Source organism: Sciurus vulgaris, assembly GCF_902686455.1.
Source record: "Sciurus vulgaris genome assembly, chromosome: 2".
NCBI lineage: Eukaryota > Metazoa > Chordata > Mammalia > Rodentia > Sciuridae > Sciurus > Sciurus vulgaris.
This window is the reverse complement of record NC_136462.1, coordinates 122,833,695-122,858,474: the sequence shown is the minus strand read 5'-3', so window position 1 is coordinate 122,858,474 and position 24,780 is coordinate 122,833,695. Positions and strand designations below refer to the sequence as shown.

General features: G+C 35.4%; 1 protein-coding gene across 8 annotated transcripts in view; it reads right to left on the bottom strand.

Annotated features, from left to right (window-relative positions):
• SCAPER (S-phase cyclin A associated protein in the ER) overlaps nucleotides 1–24,780 on the bottom strand; it is a 470,315-nt gene that overhangs the window by 198,896 nt on the left and 246,639 nt on the right. For all 8 annotated transcript variants that reach the window (XM_079128857.1, XM_079128859.1, XM_079128858.1 and 5 more), the window contains one exon: nucleotides 22,273–22,399. In XM_079128857.1, coding sequence (XP_078984983.1) covers nucleotides 22,273–22,399 — 127 coding nt within the window. The remainder of the gene's footprint in view (nucleotides 1–22,272; nucleotides 22,400–24,780) is intronic.

Genomic DNA, 24,780 nt, shown 5'->3' with positions numbered 1-24,780 from the left:
AGATAAAGTGGACTTCAAGCCAAAGTTAGTCAGAAGGGATAAAGAAGGACATTTCATACTGCTTAAGGGAACCATAAATCAGGAAGACATAACGATAGTAAATATTTATGCCCCCAAAAATGGTGCATCCCTGTACATCAAACAAATCCTTTTCAATTTCAGAAATCATATAGACCACAACACGTAATTCTGGGTGACATTAATGCACCGCTGTCACCACTAGATAGATATTCCAAACAAAAACCGAACAAAGAAACCATAGGACTCAATAACACAATCAATAACCTAGACTTAATAGACATATATAGACTATTCCATCCATCAACGAGCAGATTCACTTTCTTCTCAGCAGCACATGGAACCTTCTCGAAAATAGACCATGCGTTATGCCACAAAACAGCCCTTAGGAAATGAAAAAAAACAGAGATACTGCCTTGTGTTCTATCAGATCATAATGGACTGAGAGTAGAAATCAATGACAAAATAAAAAAAGGAAATTACTCCAAGACTTGGAGACTAAATAATATGCTATTGAATGAAACATGGATAACAGAAAACATCAGGGAGAAGATAAAAAATTTCTTAGAGGTCAATGAGAATGATGATACATCATATCAAAATCTCTGGGACACTATGAAAGCGGTACTAAGAGGAAAATTCATTGCATGGAGCCCACTCCAGAAAAGAATGAAGAGTCAACAATTAAATGACTTAACATTACAGCTCAAAGCCCTAGAAAAAGAATAGAGTAACAGCAAAAGTAGTAGAAGACAGAAAATAATTAAAATCAGAGCTGAAATCAATGAATTTGAAACAAAAGAAACAATCCAAAAAATTGACAAAACAAAAAGTTGGTTCTTTGAGAAAGTAAACAAAATAGATAAACCCTTAGACACACTAACAAAGAGAAGGAGAGAGAAGACTCAAATTACTAAAATACATGATGCAAAGGAAAGATCACGACAGACACCACTGAGATACAGAACAGTAGATACAGCTACTTTGAAAAATCTGTATTCCAACAAAATAGAATCTACCAAAGACATTGCCAAGTTTCTAGAGATATATTCTCCTCCCAAACTGAACCAGGAGGACATACACAATTTAAACAGATCAATATCAAGCAATGAAATAGAAGAAGCCATTAAAAACCTACCATCCAAGAAAAGCCCAGAACCAGACGGATTGTCAGCCGAGTTCTACAAGACCTTCAAAGAAGAACTCATTCCAATACTTCTCAAAGTATTCCAGGAAATAGAAAAAGAGGGTACCCTATCGAACTCATTCTATGAAGCTAATATCACCCTCATACCCAAACCAGGAAAAGACACATCAAGGAAAGAAAATTTTAGACCAATATCCTTGATGAATATAGATGCAAAGATGTTTAACAAAATATTGGCAAACCGTATCCAAAAACATATTAAGAAAATTGTGCACCACGATCAAGTGGGGTTCATCCCTGGAATGCAAGGATGGTTTAACATCTGTAAATCAATAAACATAATCCAGCATGTCAATAGATTTAAGGATAAGAATCATATGGTTATTTTAATTGATGCAGAAAAAGCATTTGAGAAACTACAACACCCCTTTATGCTCAAAACACTAGAAAAAATAGGGATGGTAGGAACATACTGAACATTGTAAAGGCTATTTACGCTAAGCCTATGGCCAACATCATTCTTAATGGAGAAAAACTGAAACCATTCCCTTTAAAAACGGGAACAAGACAGGGATGTCCTCTTTCTCCACTTCTATTCAACATTGTCCTCGAAACTCTAGCCAGAGCAATTAGGCAGACTAAAGAAATTAAAGGGATACAAATAGGAAAAGAGGAACTTAAGCTGTCACTATTTGCTGATGACATGATTCTATATTTAGAGGATCCAAAAAACCTCCAGAAAACTTCTAGACCTCATCAATGAATTCAGCAAAATAGCAGGCTATAAAATCAACACACATAAATCTAAAGCATTTTTATATGCAAGCGACGAAACAGCTGAACGGGAAATGAGGAAACCAACTTCACTTGCAATAGCCTCAAAAAAAATAAAATAAAATGCTTGGGCATCAATCTAACCAAAGAGGTAAAAGATCTCTACAATGAAAACTACAAAACACTGAAGAAAGAAATTGAGGAAGACCTTAGAAGATGGAAAGAGCCCCCATGTTCTTGGATAGGCAGAATTAATATTGTCAAAATGGCCATACTACCAAAAGTGCTATACAGATTCAATGCAATTCTAATTAAAATCCCAATGACGTACCTCACAGAAATAGAGCAAGAATCATGAAATTCATCTGGAAGAAAAAGAAACCCAGAATAGCTAAAGCAATCCTTAGCAGGAAGAATGAAACAGGGGGTATCACAATACCAGAACTTCAACTATACTACAAAGCAATAGTAACAAAAATGGCGTGGTATTGACACCAAAATAGACAGATAGATCAATGGTACAGAATAGAGGACACGGACACAAACCCAAATAAATACAATTTTCTCATACTAGACAAAGGTGCCAAAAATATGCAATGAAGATAGCCTCTTCAACAAATGGTGCTGGAAAACTGGAAAACCATATGCAGCACAATGAAATTAAAACCCTATCTCTCACCCTGCACAAAACTCAACTCATAATGGATCAAGGACCTCAAAATCAAACCAGAGACCTTGCATCTTATAGAAGAAAAGGTAGGTCCAAATCTTCACCTTGTTGGCTTAGGATCAGACTTCCTTAACAGGATTCACATAGCACAAGAAATAAAAGCAAGAATCAATAACTGGTATAGATTCAAACTAAATAGCTTTCTCTCAGCAAAGGAAACTATCAGCAATGCAAAGAGAGAGCCTACAGAGTGGGAGAATATCTTTGCCACTCATACTTCAGATAGAGCACTAATTTATAGAATATATAAAGAACTCAAAAAACTCTACACCATGAATACAAATAACCCAATCAACAAATGGACTAAGGAAATGAACAGACACGTCACAGAAGATGTTCAAGCAATCAACAGATATATGAAAAAATGTTCACCATCTTTAGTAATAAGAGAAATGCAAATCAAAACTACACTAAGATTCCATCTCACCCCAATTAGAATGGCGATTATCCAGAATACAAGCAACAATAGGTGTTGGAGAGGATGTGGGGAAAATGTACACTCATACATTGCTGATGGGACTGCAAATTAGTGCAGCCACTCTGGAAAGCAGTGTGGAGATTCCTTAGAAAACTTGGAATGGACCTACCATTTGACCCAGCTATCCCACTCCTCGGCCTATACCCCAAGGACTTAAAATCAGCATACTTCAGCGATACAGCTACATCAATGTTCATAGCGGCTCAATTCACAATAGCCAGACTATGGAACCAACCTAGATGTCCTTCAATTGATGAATGGATAAAGAAACTGTGGTATATATATACAATGGAATATTACTCAGCTATAAAGAATGATAAAATTATGGCATTTGCAGGTAAATGGATGAAATTGGAGAATATCATGTTAAGTGAGATAAGCCAATCTCAAAAATTCAAAAGAGGAATGATCTCACTGATAAGAGGATAATAACACTTAATGGGGGGTGGGAGGGGGACAAGAATGGAGGAAGGAGGAACTGTATAGAGGGAAAAGAGAGGTCGGAGGGGTGGGGAGGAAGGAGAAAAAAAAAGAATCACTGGAACTGAACAGGGATATCAGATGCAGAATAATGACAGGTCTTCATGGAAATAACAACAGAAAAATTTGCAACCATTGAGAATGAGATGAACATCCAGATACAAGAGACATTCAGAACCCCAAATAGACAAGATAAAAAAAAGAACCTTTCCATGACACATAATTAAAACACCTAACATACAGAACAAAGACAGAATTTTAAAAGCCTCAAGAGAAAAAACATCAGGTCATATTTATAGGCAAGCCAGTGAGAATCACTTCTGATTTCTTAAGAGAAACTCTAAAATCCAGAAGGACATGGAATGATGTGTTAAGTCCTGAAGGAAAAAAAAAGTCAGACAAGATTGTTACATCGAGCAAAAATATCCATCACAACTGCCATGACTAACTACTTAATTGGCACTGCAGAAAATACTTGAAGAAATACTACACACAAAAGAAATAACAAACTCCATAGTTCTCAAATGGACAAATTTCATTTGAAGAGTAGCTAAGTAAATGAGAAACAGGATCAAATTAAACATTAGAAATAAGTCAACATGGCAGGGATTGATAAATATCTCTCTGTAATATCAATGAATGTAAATGGTATTAACTATCCAATTAAAAGATACAGGATGGTAGTAGAATGGATTAAAAAACATGACCCAATTATATGTTGTTCTTACAAAGAAATACAAAATCTAAATTAACCTGTAACGAGATAATGAAGACGTAACGTAAAAAAACTCCCAAGGACCAGAGGACTTAATTGGTAAATTCTACAAAACACTCAAGGAAGAATAAACATCAATTCTTCTCAAACTCTTACAAAAAATAGTGAAGGAGGGAATACTTCCTAACTGGTTCTGCGAAGTCTGTACTATCCTGATATCAAAACCAGAGAAGAAAACTATAGACCAGTGTCCATTAGGAATACAGATACAAAAATTTAAAACAAATAATTAAGAATAAAAAAAGGTTAAAAAGCAAACATCACAATGTAAAAGAAAACTTGTAAAAACAAAATACTGTGACTACAATTAAGCAATTAATGAACTGTTTTAAAAGTATATTAGGCAACTGGAGGGAAAAACTAATAAACCAGTAATGATTAACTTTGTAATAAACTTATAAAGTTATACTGCTTAAAAAATAAAGTACCTAAGTATTGGCAAAAGGAAAAGGAAAAATTAGAATAGAGCAAAAACCCCATCTATTTACAAACTTTGATTTATGATAGAGGAGGCACTGGAATACAGTGTGGAAAACTGGTCTTTTTCAATGCTGCTCAAAAAATTAAGTATCCAGTTGTGGGGGGAATTAAATCTCTGTCACACAATGAAAAGAAAAATTAATTCCAGATAGGTAATAGACTAAAAGTAAAGGCAAAACATTACCTCAAAAATATAGGGCAAGGGTCTGGGGTGGTGGCTTAGTGGTTGAGTACTCGCCTCACGTATGTGAGACCCTGGGTTCGATTCTCAGCCCTGCACATAAATAAATGAATAAAATAAAGGTATATCGACAACTAAAAGAAAATATTTTTAAAAATATAGGGAAAGATCTTTTTGACTCTGAGGTATGATGACACTTTAAAAGAATAACAAACTATTAACTGTAAAAGACAAGATTAATAAATCTGACACATGAAAATTAAGAACTTTTATTTACCAAAAGAAAGTAAAAAACAACTAAAAAACAGAAGAAGATACATTTTGGTATATTTGAACAACCTAGAACTGCAGTCGAAAACTTACAGAGAATTCTTAGAATCAGTAGAAAAATACACAATAGATTTCAAAACATATGCCACAAAAGAAGAAATCAAAAGGCCAATAAACTGGAAAAGTATCTAAACTTACCTGCCAATAAAGAAATACACATTGAAACTACAACAAGAAACCACTAAATACCCACAAGATTAGCAAAAATTAAGTCATATTAATATCAAGTGTTCAAAAGGAAGAGACCAAAAGGACTCATTGCTGGCAGAAGTGCAAACTCATAAAATTTGTTTGGGAAACTATTCAGCATTTTATTGTAAGTTAAAGATATATACATTCCATGACCCAGGAATTACATTCCCTGGAGAAATTTTTGCATGAGTACCAGGATACATACTTAGGAACACATATTTTATAAAAGAAATCCAAATATGTCCACCAATAGTGGAATGGATAAGTACCATGTGTTTTAGACAGCTTTTTTGCTGCTGTGATTAAAAGATTTGACCGTAACAATTTTAGGGGAGGAAAAATTTATTTAGGTGCTCACAATTTCAGAGGTCTCAATTCACAGACAGCAGACTCCATTCCTCTGGGCCCAAGGTGAGGCTGAACATCATAGAGAGCATGGCAGAGGGAAGCAGCTCACAGGATGATTAGAAAGCAAAGAAAGCTCCATTTGCCCAATATAAATATATACCCCCAAACCAAGCTTCCAAGGCCCCACCTCCTCCAGCCACATCCCACCTGCCTCCAGTTACCACTCAGTTAATCAAATCAGGTGATTAATTCACTGACTGGGTTAAGTTTCTCATAATCCAATCTGATCCTCCCTGTTTTGTCTCACATATGAGTTTTTCGGCAACACGTCACATCCAAACCTACAGCCATGGCAGTATATTTATACAACAGCACACCACATAAGCAATGGAAAAGAAAAAAAACTTCTACAATAATGTACCTTTTCAAAAAGCTAATTTTGACAAAAGAAAAATACCAAAATATATAAAGGATTCCATTTATATGAAGTTCAAAGAAAGCATAGTTAAATAAACAATTTTTTCAGAGATGGACCCTTTAGTGATAAAACCATAAAGAGAAGGAAGTGAATTTTGAAATCTAAACCAATAGGCTGTCCTAAAATTAAGGAAAAGGGCATGATTAACAAAAATATTTTTATTTTAAAGAATAAGGTGGGGGTAGGTAAGAAGGTTTTGAGATGCTGGCAATGTTTTATTTCTTAAATAGTTGTCACTGGGGTTGTCATCTTCATTCATTATTCTTTGTAACTGTGTTTTATGTAAATCTCTATTACAAAAGAGGTTTTCAAAATAATTTTTAAAACAGTCCACCAAGGGTTAATTTGCATAATCACAACAGAAAATTATTCCTATAAATAAACACCATCCATATGCATCATCAAATTTTTGTAACAAATATATTTTCCTTTAAAGCACACTTTTCACAAGGCTGTCAAAACAAGTGATTCCAGATGAGACAACTAAAATAGTGTGTTTTTATCAAGGCAATCTTCACCTTATCAATCTGTATTCTGGAATCATGACTTAGCAATTGTGCGTGTGGTTTGTTTTTGTTTTGGAAGCAGGAATTGAACCCAGGGGGACTTTACACTGAGCCATATCCCCAGACCCCTTTTTTAAAAAAAATTTATTTAAAAATTTTTTTGTAGTTGAAGATGGACAGCATGCCTTTATTTGTTTATTTTTATGTGGTGCTGAGGATCAAACCTAGTGCTTCCCAAGTGCTAGGCAAGCACTCTGCCACTGAGCCCCAGCCCCACTTTTTTATATTTTATTTAGAGACAGGGTCTGAGTTGCTTAGGCCTAGGTAAGTAACTGAGGCTGGCTTTGAATTGGGGATCCACCTGCCTCAGCCTTCAAGCCACTAGAATTACAGGAGTGTGCCACCATATCCAACAAGGGAGACCCACAGCTTATCAATCTGTATTTTGGAATCATTATTTAGCAATTGTGTTTTTTCAAACTGAGGTAAAACTGACATGTTATAAAATGCACAGACTAAGTACTCAGTTTGAGGATTTCATCAATTGCATATACCTGTGTAACCACCATCTAAAACAAAATAACCAACACTTCTATCACCCAAGAAAGTTCTTGATGCTCCTTTCCAATTTTCTTTTCCCTAAACACTTCCTTTTTATTTGGTTTCTTTTTTAAAAAGTGCAAACCATATACAAATTAAACCTCTGTTAGATCCTAGAAATAACTATTCAAGGGACTCGGGCTACAGCTCAATGGCAGAGCACTTGCCTAGCTCATGGGAGGCACTGGGTTCAATTCTTAACACCACATAAAAATAAACAAGTAAAATAAAGACATCCTGTCCATCTACAACTACAAAAAAAATTTTTTTAATTCCATTTTTTCTTACACTAGTCTTCTAACTCAAGCTAGATGAAGAAAGTCTAAGAAACATTTTCATTTTACTTTGGGCTATATATTTGTCACCTTTTAACAAGATATGGGTGTCATACACTTTACATTCAATTACCCATCAGCTGCTATGAGAAAACAACTAGGTAACTTGAAAACAGTGAGGGGATCAAAAGAAGAGATTTCAGGTACTGAATATTTTCCAGTTCTCAGCTGAAGAATTCCAGCTGAAAATAAGTAAAACCAAATAAACCCATGAGGTGTATAGGATAGGCAGTGTTTAGCAGTCATGCACACAATTTCCTGAATATAATTATGATTTTAAAAAAAGAACTCTCAAGGCTTAGTGATTTACCTTCTCTGAATCTAGGCATATATTAAACAGTGAAGAGATGACAAGGGGAAAAAAAAAAAAAAAAAAGAGTGGGAAATGGTAGGGAGGAGTTCCTACCCTCCACAGCTATCCTGTTAGTAGACTTTTGCAAGATGAGTTGTGAAAACTCCAAACTCCAAAGCATGGCAGAATTTGCTATAGATATTACAAAGTAATCTGTGATTTGACTTCTCTCAATTCAGTTAAAATTGTAATTGCTGCCATCTATGTGGTTTACTTATTCAGGTTCAAGAGATTCACAGCTGAATCTCTATTTAAATTTGGCAGGATTCTAAAACGTCAGGAAAGGCAATTGGAAAAACTCCACGTCTAATCCATCTGCTTAAACTGTTTACTTATAGTAACAGCATACAAATGTCATATGTTACTGATAAGCCACAAAAAGCTTCTGGGATGCTGTTACTATCCAAACTTAATGTAATGTTCATCATCACAGAGCAATGAGCAAAGTGAAGGAAAATGCAAATCGTGTTCACTTGTACCAAATTTAATACAACAGTAAAAACGAGGAGAATGCTTTTCCATACATAAGAATATATGGAATAATTAAACATAATATTTTGGAGAAATTTATTTACTTGAATTTTTTAAGTTAATTTTATGCCGAATCGTCAACATACAAAAAAGTCGGAAAAATTTACAAACAAGTAAGTACTATGTAAAGAATAGGTGGAACTACTACTAAGAAGCCATGTGAGTAAGCTGGGAATGGTGGTGGGTACCTACAGTCCTAATGCTTGAAAAATGAGGCGGAGCAGTGAGCAACCACTAACTAGATTTTTGTGTGGGAAAAAATTTTTTTTTGTAGTTTCACCATCTATATGTATACGCACTGAAACAATATAGGAAATTTTTTTGCCTTCTTTTGAATTTTATATAATTAGAATTTTAACAGTATACATTTGTACAATACATAACTTTAATAGTATGTATTATTACATACCATTATGTATTATATCTGTATATTCAAATATAGTGCACATATTAATATAGATTATATATTTCAGATACATAGATATATTTTGTGACCTTTTTCTCCCACTAAACATTATTTGTAAAATATATTCATGTTGTTATCCATAGCTACAATTCATTTGCTTTCATTGTTGAATAATATTCTATTACATAACATTCCATAATTTGGGCTGAGGTTGTAGCTCAATGGTAGAACACTTGTCTAGCACATGTGAAGCACTGGGTTTGATCCTCAGCACCACATAAAAATAAATAAATAAAATACGGGTCCACTGACAACTAAAAAAAAAAAATTTTTTTTTTGCAGTGCTGGGGATTGAACCCAGGGCCTTCTGCTTGCAAGGCAAGCACTCTACCCACTGAGCTATATTCCCAGCCCTAAAAAGTGTTTTAAAAAACAAAAACATTCCATAATTTATTCTGTCACTAACGGATACTTGGCCTATTTTCCATACTTGGTAATTATAATCAATGCTGTTACTGAACATTCATGTACACATATGCACTGATTTCTCTACAGTAAGTGAAATATGTTATGAATGGTGGCAACTTTAGTTGAAAACAGAAAACTGTTTTCTAAAGTGGTAGAACCAATTTAAGATTATCAGTATATAAATGCCCCCACTGCTTTAGATTTTTGCCAATACTTGGTATTTTTGTTCTTCAAAATTTTTGTCATTCATATATGTGAACGGCACTAAGCTTTTAATTTGAATTTTTCTGATTATTAAAGAGGGTGACTACTTTTGCATTTCTTTATTGGCTATTTGGATTTCTTCCTTAGGGAAACATTTTTCTCTTGATCATTTTCCTACTGGATTCCTTGTGGGATTTCCCCTCCCCATTAATTTTTAGGAATTCCTTATTTATTCCAAGTGCCATTTGATTGGTTATACACATAAAAATTATTCATTCTGTTGTCTTTTTACTCTCTTCCTCATGTCTTTTGTTGAACAAAATTTTCTATCTGCGATACAGCCAAATTTATCAACATTTCCTTTATTGTTAATATTTCTATATCTTTTTCTGGTTTGGGCAAAACCCCAAGGTCAAGAAAATATTTGTCTGTATTATCTCCTAAAAAACTTATTTTTTTTAACATTTGGAATTAGTTTTTGTTTATGATGTGAGGTAGAGGTCAAGTTTCCTTTTCTAAAAACAAAGATAAATAATCATTACAATATCATTCACTGAACACAGAATACTTTTCAATTCTTTGTGGTGCCTTTTTTCATATTAACATAGAAAATTACCTCATATATCATAGATCAAGCAAATGCATAATAAAGGGACTGTTTGTGAACTCAGTTATGTACCATACTACTTTTTCTCCATCTGTACTCCAATAGCACACCATCTTAATTACTGAATTATATTTTAAAAATTTAACTGACACACAGTATTGTACATATTTATGGGGTACAGTGTGACATTTCAATACAGTATATAAGTGTAGTAATCAGACCTGGGTAACTGATATTAATCAACTCAATCATATATCACTTCCTTGTGTTGGGAACATTCAAAGTCCTGTAAGAGCCTTTTTAAAATGTTCAATTAACTATAGTCAGAAAGAGTTACTCTATTGTACTACAGAACATTACAAGTCTCCTATCCATCCCTATACCCATTAACCATCCTGTCTCTATTGTAACTTTATACTAAATTTTGATACCTGATAAGCAAATCCTCTTACATTTTTCTAACAGTGTTTTGACCAGTACTGATTCTTTGAAATTCTGTAATTTAATTTTAGAATCTGCATTTCAACTTCTATAATATAAAGTGCTCAAATTTTAATTGAGATTTCAGTGAATTAAAAAATCAATTTGGAGAGAAAAGAGAAATACATACTATAGTAAGTTTTTCAATCCATAAACATGATAGATTTATGCCTAGATATTTAATATTCTGAGGTCATATATATATAATTGATTTTTATATACTGTTTTTATATCTAATAGCTTTGTTAAACTTATTAGTTCTAATAATTTATCTGTAAATTATTTTGAAATTCTATGTATGATTTATATCACTTGCTAATTAAGACTTCCACTATCTTTTTTCTCAAGACCTTATGGCTTTTATTTTTTCCCACTAAATAGAAGAACAATTTTGAGAATTAGTGACAGCAGACATTCTTTTGTTTCCATTTTCAAAGAGAAAGTTTTCAACATAACATCAGTAAACATGATTTTGACATATATATATATATATTAGATTCAGTTTGTCAGATTAAGGAGATTCCATTGTATTTCTGACTTAGTTTGAATCTTTATTATGACTTGCTGCTGAACTTTACTAAATGCTTTTACAGGACCTTTTGAGATAAAATTCTTCCTTTCTTCTGTTAATAAGATAAACTAATATTAAACTCCTTGAATACACGAGATAAATCCAGCTTTACAATGACGTATTATCCTTACCATATATTATGTGATTTACTTTGCTAAAATTCTATCTAGAAATTCTGAATAAGCTCATGAATGCCTTGTAATGTGATTTTCTTTCGTTTTAATATAATCTTCAATAGGCTTCGCTGTGCTTCTTGAATCTGTGGACTGATTTATAAAGTATTGAAAACTTCTTAATAACAACACTTCAATGTCTGTTTCTAGCTGGGCACCCTAGTGCATGCCTATAATCCCAACAATTCCAGAAGTTGACTCAGGAGGATGGCAATTTCAAAAGCAGCCTCAGCAACTTAGTGAGGCCCTAAGAAACTTAGCAAGACCCTGTCTCAAAAAATAAAGCAAGATGGGGATGTGGCTTAGTGGTTACGTATCCCTGGGTTCAATCCCTGGTATCAAAAATAAATAAATTGATAGATAAATAAAGTATTTAAGCACACACACAAAAATAATAATAAAATAAAAAAGACTGTTTCTACTGTAGTATCTTCTTCTGGGATTATGATTATATATAAATATATAAATTATGCATTATTTCCTTTCACACTATGTTCTGTATTTTCCCTTTTTTTCCCTCCAAATTCAGTCTGAATTCTTCCTTACGATCTATTTTCCAGTACAATGATTCTCTCTTCAGCTGGTTTATTCTGCTGTTATATCATCTACTGTTTTCTTAATTTTGATTATATCAATGTCCAGTTCTCAAAAGTCCATTTACTCTCAAATGTGCTACATACCTTTTAAAAAGTAAAAATACATTCTGGAACATGGTAAGCAGAATTCTGGAGCCTCTGTAGGTCTGTTTCTTTTTTTATTCATGTTGTTTTGCTCCTTTATAGGCCTAATTACCTTACTGTGCCAAATGCTGCATTTGAAAAAAGTTTTAAATAATTTGAGACTTAAGTTGATGTTGGTTTTCTTCAGAGTAAAATTTCCAGTTGTTTCTGTTAAGTGCCTGGTGTACAAATGGTTCAAGATTATTAAAATATTTTTTCAATAGTTGGGATTTTCCCAGACACCCTGATGATTTGAAGCTGAGGGGCTGTCTGTGCAACGAGTGCTGTACTTCCTGTCTACCCTCTTTCCTTGAGCATCCCTTTAATATCCTAAGCCCAAACATGAGGTTTTCCCCGCAGATCCTACCAGAGACAGTCCTAGATTCCAAAATTTTTCCCCATCAGTTCTACAACAATGTAAAAAATACTATTTAACCTCTCATCCATTTCTTTTGACTCACTAATTGCAATGGGCTCCCAAATGCCAAATTCCTGGATCCTGGCCCAGTAATTCACTGCTGGGTTAGCATTCAGTTCCAATTTATATTTTGTCTAGCTTCATTAATTGACACCAGTGAGAAGATAGCTCTGAATTACCTACTTTGTCATTACTACTAAATCCATTCTTGTAGATATTTTCAAAGTTGTCTTTTACTTCCTTAAAAGATAGCAAACACTGTTTTATAATCTGTTACTAGTAACTACAAAGTCTACAGTTTTAGTTTCTATTTGTTCTTACTCATTGTGATTCATTTACTTGTCTGAGTATGTTTGTATGTGTGTGTTTGATTGAAGCTACTTGTCCTTCTAAAATTATCTAATGGAAATTATCGGAGGGTAAAAATGAAGGATTTATATTTCCTTTTATCAGGTTCCTAAGAACATCACTAATCCATCTGGTATTACTTCAAACTCAACTCACCATTTGAAATAAAGAAGGTGATGTGAATTTGGACTGCCAATCTACTTCAGGGTTGGATTAGGTTATACTTTAGGCACTGTACCAAGATGCTTTCTTCATAGTCACATAGGATGGAAGAGAAGGTTCAAGATTACATGAAGGAGTAGGCTATTGTGGTCTAATCTTTATGGATAAAAAACTGGAAAAACCTTCTATTAGACCTCATTCAGCTTTCACTTTTGTCTCTTTGCCCCATAAGGCTTGCACACCATAAGCCACATTTGCAGTCTGGCAAATGTTCATAGAGCATTCAGTTGTAAGTACAACTTTCTAAATTCTTGTCTTTTGTTTGATGTAGTAATTCTTTAATTTTTTCTTAGCTCTCTGATGCTTTTTTTTTCATTGGTTCTTTTCAGTTATATGTAACATTAGAATTTGTTCTGAAAAATTATAAAAGCGTGGAATTTAATTTGTTCTCATTCAATCCCTTCCCTCTACTTATCTTCCTGCTATTTACATATACATTTATTATTTATTTATTTATTTATTTATTTATTTATTTTGATTCATTGTACACAAATGGGGTACCATCATTTTGTTTCTATGGTGGTACACAATGTAGATTCATACCATTTGTGTAATCATACATGTACACAGGGTAATGATGACTGTCTCATTCTACCATTTTTCATACCCCACAATGGAATATTATTCAACTATAAAGAATAATAATATTATCGCATTTGCAGATAATGGATGGAACTGAAGAATATTGTGCTAAGTGAAATAAGCCATCCCAGGAAAAACAAAGGCTGAATGCTTGCTCTGATAAGTTTAGATTACATATATATATTTTAAAATTATTGTCTTGTGGATAAAAATGATGGTGAGATTCACTGTGGTATATTTATATATAGACTTAGGAAAACTAGGTCAGATTTACTCACTATTCTTTCCTTATCCATTGCTCTTCCCTCCGCTTCATTACCCTTCATCTACTCTACTGCTCTTTCTTCCATTTTTTTAATCCTTCCCGACCTCATTTTGGATTAGCTTCTGCTATCAGAAAACAGTCAACCTTTGACTTTTGGGGACTGGCTTGTTTCACGTAGCATGATAGTCTCCTATTCCATCCATTTACTGGCAAATGCCATAATTTTTTTTTTCTTTATGGCTCAGTAATACTCCATTGTGTGTGTGTGTATGTGTGTCTCACATTTTCTTTATTAATTCATCTATTGAAGGGTTTGTTCCACAGTTTGGCTATTGTGAACTGCTCTGTTATAAACACTGAAATGGCTATCACTGTAGTATGCTGATTTTAAATCTTTTATTTTTTTATTTATTTTTTATTTTTTTATTTTTATTTTTATTTTTTTTTATTGTAAACAAATGGGATACATGTTGTTTCTCTGCTTGTACATGGCATAAAGGCATACCATTTGTGTAATCATAAATTTACATAGAGTAATGTTGTTTGATTCATTCTGTTATTTTTTCCCTTCCCCCCACCCCTCCCACACCTCTTTACCCTCTATACAGTACTTCCTTTCTCCATACTTGCCCCCCTCCCTAACCCTAACTCTAACCCTAACACTAACCCTTCCCTCCCCCCCATTATGTGTCATCCTCCACTTATTAGCGATATCATTCGTCCTTTGGCTTTTTGAGATTGGCTTATCTCACTTAGCATGATATTCTCCAATTTCATCCATTTGCCTGCAAATGCCATAATTTTATCATTCTTTATGGCTGAGTAATATTCCATTCTATATATATACCAGTCTCTACCTTCTTGTATTTGCTAACATTAGCTTTGTGGCATAATATATGGTCTATTTTAGAGAAGGATCCATGTGCTGCTGAGAAGAAAGTGTATTTGCTCTTGGTTGGATGGTATATTCTATAAATGTCCGTTAAGTCTAAATTATTGATTGTGTTGTTGAGATCTATGGTTTCTTTGTTCAATTTTTGTCTGGAAGATCTGTCCAGTGGTGAGAGCGGCGTGTTAAAATCACCTAGTATTATTGTGTTGTGGTCTATTTGGTTTCTGAAATTGAGAAGGATTTGTTTGACATACATAGATGAGCCACTGTTTGGGGCATAGATGTTTATGATTGTTATATCTTGCTGATTTATGCTTCCCTTAAGCAGTATGAAATGACCTTCTTTATCCCTTCTGACTAACTTTGGCTTGAAGTCCACATTATCGGAAATGAGGATGGATACTCCAGCTTTTTTGCTGAGTCCATGTGCATGGTATGTTTTTCCCCATCCTTTCACCTTTAGTCTATGGGTATCTTTTTCTATGAGGTGAGTCTCTTGCAGGTAACATATTGTTGGATCTTTCTTTTTAATCCAATCTTCCAGTCGATGTCTTTTGATTGATGAATTCAGGCCATTCACATTCAGGTTTATTATAGAGATATGATTTGGTTTCCCGGTCATTTGGTTCATTTTTTAAATTTTATTTATTTATTTGTTTGACGCAACTTGTTTCCTCCTTTATTTGACAATTCCTTTAGGATAATTCCTCCCTTTGCTGATTTGCTTCTTTGTTTTTCATCTCTTCCTCATGGAATATTTTGCTGAGAATGTTCTGTAATGCTGGCTTTCTTTTTGTAAATTCTTTTAGCTTTTGTTTATCATGGAAGGATTTTATTTCATCATCAAATTTGAAGGTAAGTTTTGCTGGGTATAAGATTCTTGGTTGGCATCCATTTTCTTTCAGGGCTTGAAAAATGTTGTTCCAGGCCCTTCTAGCTTTTAGGGTCTGGATTGAAAAATCTGCTGATATCCGTATTGGTTTCCCCCTGAATGTAATTTGGTTCTTTTCTCTCATCGCCTTTAAAATTCTGTCTTTATTTTGTATGTTCGGTATTTTCATTATAATGTGCCTTGGTGTGGGTCTGTTGTAATTTTGTGTATTTGGAGTCCTATAAGCCTCTTGAACTTGATTTTCCATTTCATTCATCAGATTTGGGAAATTTTCTGATATTATTTCATTGAATAAATTCTTCATTCCATTGGCTTGTTTCTCTAGGCCTTCCTCAGTCCCAATAATTCTTAAATTTGGCCTTTTCATGATATCCCATAGTTCTCATAGATTCTGTTCATGATTTCTTACCATCTTCTCTGTTTGTTCAACTTTGTTTTCAAGGTTAAACATTTTGTCTTCAATGTCTGAGGTTCTGTCTTCCAGGTGTTCTATCCTATTGGATATGCTTTCTATGGAGTTCTTAATTTGGTTTATTGTTTCCTTCATGTCAAGGATTTCTGTTTGGCTTTTTTTCAATATCTCTAACTCTTTATTGAAATGATCTTTTGCTTCCTGTATTTGCTCTTTTAATTGTCGATTGGTGCGATCATTCAATGCTTGCATTTGCTCTTTCATCTCATCATTCAGTGCATGCATTTGCTCTTTCATCTCATCATTTGCTTCTCTGATCATTTTAATTATGTACATTCTGAACTCCTTTTCTGTCATTTCTTCTGCCATGCTGTCATTGGGTTTTATTGATGTAACATCTAGATTTGTTTGCAGCATTTTCTTTCCTTGTTTTCTCATATTGTTCAGGTATCAGTGGACTGCTGAGATATTGCAGATTTCCTCTATTGACTTACAATGTCCCTGAAGATTTCTATATATATCCCCCCTTAGCCTTCAGTAGGCTGAAGTCTTGGAGGAAGTTGATAATGCGGTGCTCCACAAGGAAGCTGCCTCTCTAGGAGTGGTGGCCTTCAGGTGGGGTATAATCCCTGCTAGTGGGCAGAGGTGCCTCCACTTGTTGACCAATGGTCATCCAAAGGGGACCTAGGCTGCGGGCTGAGGCAAGGCCTGTTTGGGCCTGAGTCTGGTTTTACCGTCCTTGTGGGGAAACCTCACCTGGCAGGGAAGACTCACCCGGTGGGGAGGTCTCGCTGGTCAGTCCCTCCTAGAGGTTCCCCTCAATTTACAGCTACCGCCTGGGCTGGGCTGCTTTCCTCTGCAACGTTCCCAGGGGCCCGGCCCTACCTCCTGGGCCTGGGAGCCTCACCCTTCGCAGATGAATCTCCTTAGGCTGCCCCTCCTCAGAGAATCTGCCCACAGGCCTGGAACCTTCGCTCCGCCTTAAGCCTATCTCTGTGCGGCTCTTCCACCAAGAAGCCTCCTAGATCCTGGGACCCTGCTCTGCACCTAATCGCCTGGCTATGCGGCCCCTCCTCTGAGCAGCCACCTGGGGCCCCGTACAATCGCTCTGAGTCCCAGAGACCTGCCACACTCCTCTTCCTCCAGACAGCCGCCCAGTATTCCGGTGCGGTCACTAGGAGTCCAAGAAACTCACTGCGTGCCTCCACCTCCCACCAACCACCCGTAGCCCTGGGCAATCAATCACTCCGAGTCGAAGTGACCCTCCCCGTTCCTCCTCCTTCTCCAGATAACCCCCCGGGTGTTCAGGAGCGGTCGCTCTGAGTGGTTCTGAATCCACGTGATCCGCTGCACGAGTCCTCTGGGCAACCGCCCGGAGCTCTGGTGCGGCCACTCAAGACCAAGCGACCCACCACGCTTCTCCTCCAGGCAGCCCCCCTGTGTTCAGGAGCTGTCACTTTAAGTCCAAACAACTCACCACTCGCCTTCTCCTCTGAGCAGCCGCCTGGAGCGCTAATGCAGTCACTGCGAGTCCAAACGACCCGCCGCGCTCCTCCTCCTCCTACTCCTCCGGGCAGGCCCCGGTGTTCAGAAGTGGTCTGAGTCCAAACAGCTCGCCACGCAGCCCCTCCTCTGGCAACCGCCTGTAGCTCTGGTGTAGTCACTCTGAATCCAAGTGGCCACGCTTCTCTTCCTCGTCGTCCTCAGGGCAGGCCCCGGTGTTCAGAAGCAGTCGTTCTGAGTCCAAACTGCTTGCCGCGCGGCTTCTCCTCTGGCAACCGCCTGTAGCTCTGGTGCAGTCACTCCAAATCCAAGCGGCCACGCTCCTCCTCCTCCTCCTCAGGGCAGGCCCCGGTGTCCTGAGTCCACACAGCTCTCCTCGCCACTCCTCCCCTGGGCAGCCGCCGGAGCCCCAGTGGTTGCTCCGAGTCCCAGCGCTGTGCCGAGCGGCCTCCTTTATGGCGCTCCCAGTTGTCCGAGTTCACTGCTCCAGCGGGAGGAGGGGCGTCTCGCCGGCAGCTCTACTTCACAAAGTTTCCTGCGTTCTGGGACCACCGTCCCATCCGGGACGCCTCCCCAACGGGAGAGAGTCACCCGGCTGCTTTGAGTTGGTCCCAAGTGTCTCAATATCTCCTCTTTTGAATCCTGAGTCCTGGAGCAACATGAAATGCAGCCACACCCTCTAGGCCGCCATCTTGAAACCTCCCCTTAAATCTTTTAGATATACCCAAAGGAGTGAGACAGCTGGGTCACGTGTTGTTTCCACTCCCAGTTTTTCTAATAAAGCTCCATACTGCTTTCCAAAGTGGTTGCACTAATTTGCAGTACCACCAACCATGTATGAGTAGATCTTTTTCCCACATCCCCACCAACATTTATCATTATCTGTATTTAAAAATTTTTTTTTGTAGTTGTAGATGGACAGCATGCCTTTATTTTATTTGTCTATTTTAATGTGGTGCTAGGGATCAAACCCATGTGTGTTACGCAAGCGCTCTGCCACTGAGTCACAGCCCTAGCCCCTGTTATTTGTATTCTCGATAACTGCCATTCTGACTGGAGAGAGATGAAGTCTCAATAAAGTTTTAATTTACATTTCCATAATTGCAATTCCATAATTGGTCTGTATTTCTTCTTTGGAGAAGTGTCTAAACTTAGCACCAAATAAAACAAATAACCTAATCAATAAATGGGCAAAAGAACTAAACAGACTCTTCTTTGATGCTTTTAAGAAAATATCCCTACCAGCAGTTTTAGATGTTTTTCCTGGAAGATCTGAGGTAAACAAATACCCTCTACCAATCAAATATCTAAAAACAGGAGTGGCTGAAATTTTAAAAAGTGTAATACATGCAACAAAGCTTACAATATTTTAATTTCTAAATGGAATCAGAGAACCCAAGAAAGTCAGCAGGGTCCGCAGACACCTAAGTACTACAAACTCAGGTCTTCTCCTTTTCTCGAGCCCTTCCATTACAAAAAAGATTTTGTGCATCACAAGTCCAATCTGTTAGCTCTAAAGAAGCTCTCAGAACCTCAGAAAAATTATCTAAGGAAAAAAATTTTAGAGCAATAATAGTACCAGTGTTTTGAGGTATAAGTGGAGAAAGACCTCAAGATTCATTTCTCACCATTCTTCTCTGAGTGCTTGCCCAAGTTCCACCAGTCCTACCTTGTGTCACTTCTAGGCTGTCTTCAAATCTTTCACTAGGTACTTGGCTAAGGTTTTAATGATTCTGTTACTCCAGGCAGTTTTCCAAACAAAAAGGAATGGTTATTTATAATTCCTAGACTGAAATCATAAATATCATCAGCTGAATTATACTGAAATGTCAGTAAAACTCTACAGAATAGAAGTCTTCATAAAGTATGTCTTGGCCAGGTGAAAAGGATGTTAGTTATAAAAGTAGCTAAAGGACCTTATTGTGGGTAAGCTAAAAACTCTTAGGTGGTCTTAGCGGTGTATACTCTGAGGACAGCTTTATAGCAAGGTTCCTGACACAGACCATTTAAACTGGGAGCCAGGCTACATTTTTCTCCCTGAAATTATACAGAATCAGTGGTATTCCAGTAAATTGCCCCTTTGTGAATGAAATAACCTTACTTACATTTTCATACTGTATATGTTCTTATACAGGTCATTTTACTCTTTCCTTAAATATCCTGTGAATAATTCAATCAAAAACAATATCCTTGAGATTAGGTATACATAGTGGATGTATCTTCAAGCAACTACCTTGTAATTTGAAGTATTAAGTACCCTTTATTCTTTATGAAAATAATTTCTATACACTAATTTTGAGAAGGATTAGAATTTTTCCTGGCACATCAAATTTCTAAAGACTCCCATCTAACACGTCTGCCAAATATCAGTTTATGAATTTTCTGACATCCTGAAAGGGATGTGTTTTATAGAATTAAGTTAATATGGCTCTCCCATGATGCCACAAATGCATATCTTGCTTTCAGTTCCTACAGAGGATTGTATTGTCTGATGCCAAACTGCAGGTGAGCACGGTTTTTTTAAGTTGGTCATTCATATGTCTAAGAACCCAGCAATTTCACCCTGAGGCTTATGCCCTAGCCTACAGCAGTGATTCTCTAAGTATGTTCCTTGGATCAGGATCATTAACATTACATGAGGACTTGTCAGAAATATAAATGCTCCTATATTAAGTGAAAGCAGCCAAACTCAGAAAATCAAGGCTTATACCTTCTCTCAAATGTGGAAGCTAGAGAGAAATAAGAGGAAAAAAGTGGGGATCTCATGAAAATAGAAGGGAGACTAGTGAAGAAGAGGAAGGAGATAGGGAGGGAGAGGAAAGGAGAACTACTAGGGAAGGACCAAATTATGTTACATACATGTATGGATATATAAAAACAAATCCTATTATGATGTAAATTTTAATGTGCCAATAAAAATTATAAAAACTATATAAATAAAAAATAAATACAAATTTCAAATCTTCTAGGTGATTTCAGTGTCAGGCTAATGGATAAAATGTTGTATTAATAATTAAGTATTCATAACAATAGAGAAAATGAATAAAAAACGGCTATAATTATAAGTTAAAAAAAAAACAAACAAAAACCTAGACCCTCTGGGATGTACCTCAGTGATAAGAGTGCTTGCATAGCATGCATGAGGCCCTGGATTCAATCCCTAGCACCACAAAAAAAAAAAAAAAACCAAAAAGTCAAACCTCAGAACCATACCTTTTTTGACTTAAAAGTCTTATGGTATGAAATTTTAAAAACATCAAAACCAAATCTAAATATTACATAATTTAAGAACAAATTTATATGATAAAGTAGTTAAGCTATTTTTTAAAAACAAGGAAATGATACACCTTTAATTCTGTACAGTTTACTACACAGGATGTAGGGGGATGGGTGAGTAAGGAGCACACGGAAAACTATTAACTGTACTGGCAATAATCTAACTCTTAAGTTGGGTAATGAGTACACTGCTGTTCCTGTATTTATGCTATTTTATTATTATATACTTCTGTATATATTATCTACATAATAAATTTTATTTATTTATTTTTACGGTGCTGGGGATCGAACCCACGGCCTTGTGCTTGTAAGGCAAGCACTCTACCGACTGAGCTATCTCCCCAGCCCTACATAATAAATTTTAAACCGCAAAACAAAACCAAAAAAAAATCTGCAGGTAATAAACAAAGATCGCCATTACTTTAAATAGAAAATAAGAAACCACCTAAGTGTTATTTAAATTACTTCAGTTTTGATACATTCATTCAGTTACAAAGAATTTGTAAAGACATGGGATAATATTTTTGATAAAGTTGGTCAATATAAAAATGTACAAAATTAGAAGAAAATACAATAAAAAGTCAATGGCTGATATTATAGGAAGTTTTATCTCTTCTTTATACATTTAGCACTCTCCTACTGTGAATAATAAATGACTTTAAAAATAAGAGTTTTTAACTGTCACTGAAACATTAAAAACTCCCAAGTTATTAAAGAAAACTGTCAAATCTTCTGTTGCAAACAGAGGAAACTGGTGGTTTGCGGAATCTGGTTGCGATTTATTAGCTATTTAACTCAAAATTTTATATTTTGTCATAAAATTATAGATCTTTATAACTGTTATTCCTGATTAAATAATTTGACTTATTTGTGTGGTTAAAAACAAAAACAAAAACAAAAACTGACTGAAAAATCCTAAGTTAAAGAGGTCTTTAATTAAAACTGAAAACACCTAAAAACAAAAGTAAAAAACATCTACCAGTTGTTGATCAGCTTCTGAAAAAACAGAAGGCATTTATTGAGTTTTTGCCTTATGTTCTGTCATAGTGAGAAAGGACCACAAAGATTAAAATTCAAAAGCCAGAGGTTAGTTGCATACCTCTTTTTCCAATATTCTAGCGATCTCCCCAAGCGTCCGATCCAAAGCAGAAACCTTATTGTTTGCCCATGAGCCACTGTCTTGAACTTGCAGTTGTTTTAGAAGATCTTTGGCTAATCGCTGAAGCCTTCAATACAAAATGAAAGAATGACATAAATGAATTAGAGAGAGTACATATTTCATTTTTAGACTATGTACACTTCATTTTCCTAAACATTTGAAGTAAAAGTTACTTTTTGGTATGATTTGAAACTGCTGCAAAGAACACCTGAAGTATCGAAAAAACTGACTGGTATCACATAAGTTGGTATTACTTTACATACGAGAACCCCAATCTACTCCTTTTGGGTCAAAACATATGTAGAAGACAGTATTATTACATAGTATTAGCTAGAGTAACTGATGCCACCAATTTCTATGTGGTCCTCAAATTAAAGATTTGGGCATAGAAGAAGGTAAGATGATCATGAAACAGAAAGAGTATAAGAACTGAAGGGGACATTAGAAGATGGAAAGACCTACAATGTTCTTAGATAGGCAGGATTAATTTTGTCAAAATGATCACACTACCAAACCCAACCTAGATTCAATGCAATTCCCATCCAAATGTCAATGACATTCTTCACAGAATAAGGAAAAACAGTCTTAAAATTCATGTAGAAAAGTAAAATACCCAGAATAGTCAAAGTCATTCTGAGACGTTAAGAATGAGGCTGGAGGCATCACAATACCACACCTGAAATTATATTACAGACCTAAAGTAACAAAAACAGCATGATATTGGCATAAGAACAGACAGTGGAGACCAATACAAAAGAACAGAAGACACTGAGATAAATCCACAGAGATACAGTCATCTCATCCTTGACAATGGTGTCAAAAACACATTGAAGGAAAAAGATGGCCTTTTTAACAGATGGTGCAGGAAAACTGGATATCCATATGTACAATGAAGCTGGATGATGACAGTCAACTTCAAAGTGAATCAAAGACAGGAATTCACACAGAAACTTTGCAATTACTGTAAAAGAAAACATAGGGTCCACACTCCAACATACAAGCTCAGGCAACAACTTCCTTAGTAACTCTCCTAAAGCTCAGAAAATAAAACCAAGAATCAATCAGTAAGTAGAAAGACTACGAATTAAAAACCTTCTGCACAGCAAAGGAAACAGCATGAAAAGGGAGTATAAAGATGGGAGAAAATCTTTTCTAGCTACTCTTCTGACAAAGGAGTCATATCTAGAACAAAAAAAGAACTAAAAAAAAAAAAAAACTTAGCAAATAAAAGCAAATAACCCAATCAATAATTGTGCAAAAGAACTAAACATTTCTCAAAAGAAGAAATGCAAATGGCCAACAAATATGAGAAAATATTCAACATCCTTAGCAATCAGGGAAATGCAAATCAAAACTACACTGAGAATTCATCTCACCCCACTTAGAATGGCAAACATCAAGAATATAAATAATAACAAATGCTAGAGAAGATACAGGGAGAAAGGAACACTTAAATATTGTTACTGTGACTGCAAATTAGTACAACTACTATGAAAATCTTAAAATCAAAAGACTGGAAATGGAAACACCACATGACCCAGTTATTCCATTTCTTGGTATTTATTCAAAAATCAGCATACTATAGTGAGAACTGCTTTCCAATGTTTATAGCAGCTTAGTTCCTAATAACCAAGTTAAGGGACCAACCTAGGTGTGTGTCAACAGATGAAGAGATAAATAAAATGTGCTGTATATAAATAATGGAGTTCTACTCAGACATGAAGAAAAACAAAACTATGCCATTTGCTGTTGAATTGATGGAAGTAGAGAACCTAATGCTAAATGAAATAAGCCAGATACAGAAAGTCAAGGGTTGAATGTTTTCTCTCATGTGTGTGTGCAGAAGCTAGAGAGAAATAAAAAGAATGGGGACCTCATGAAAATAGAAAGGACAATGTGTAATTATAATGTACCAATATTTAAAAAGTAAATAAATAGTAGGAGGAGAGGAAGGAGATCAGAGGAGGAAAATGGGAAGTACTGGGGAATGAAATGGAGAAAATTATGTTTGTGTGTGTGTGTATATATGTATACATATCACAATGAACATCACTTTTAGGTGTAACTACAATGTACTAATAAAAGCATAAAAAAAGAAAGAAAATGAGGGTTGGAGATGTGGCTCACTGGTAGAGCACTTGCCTGACATGTGTGAGGCCCTGGGTTTGATCCTCAGCAATATATATATATACTTTTATAAAAAATATATTTATATATAAATATATATATATTTATAAATATATATAATATATATAATAATAATTTATATATATAAATATATATATAAATATATATATTTATAAATATATATAAATATTTATATATATTTTATATAAATACATATATAAAATATATTTATATATATAAAATATGAAAAGAAATAGGTTTTCTTTTTTTGTGGGGGGGATGGGGGATTGAATCTAGGGGCACTTAACCACTGAGCATAAT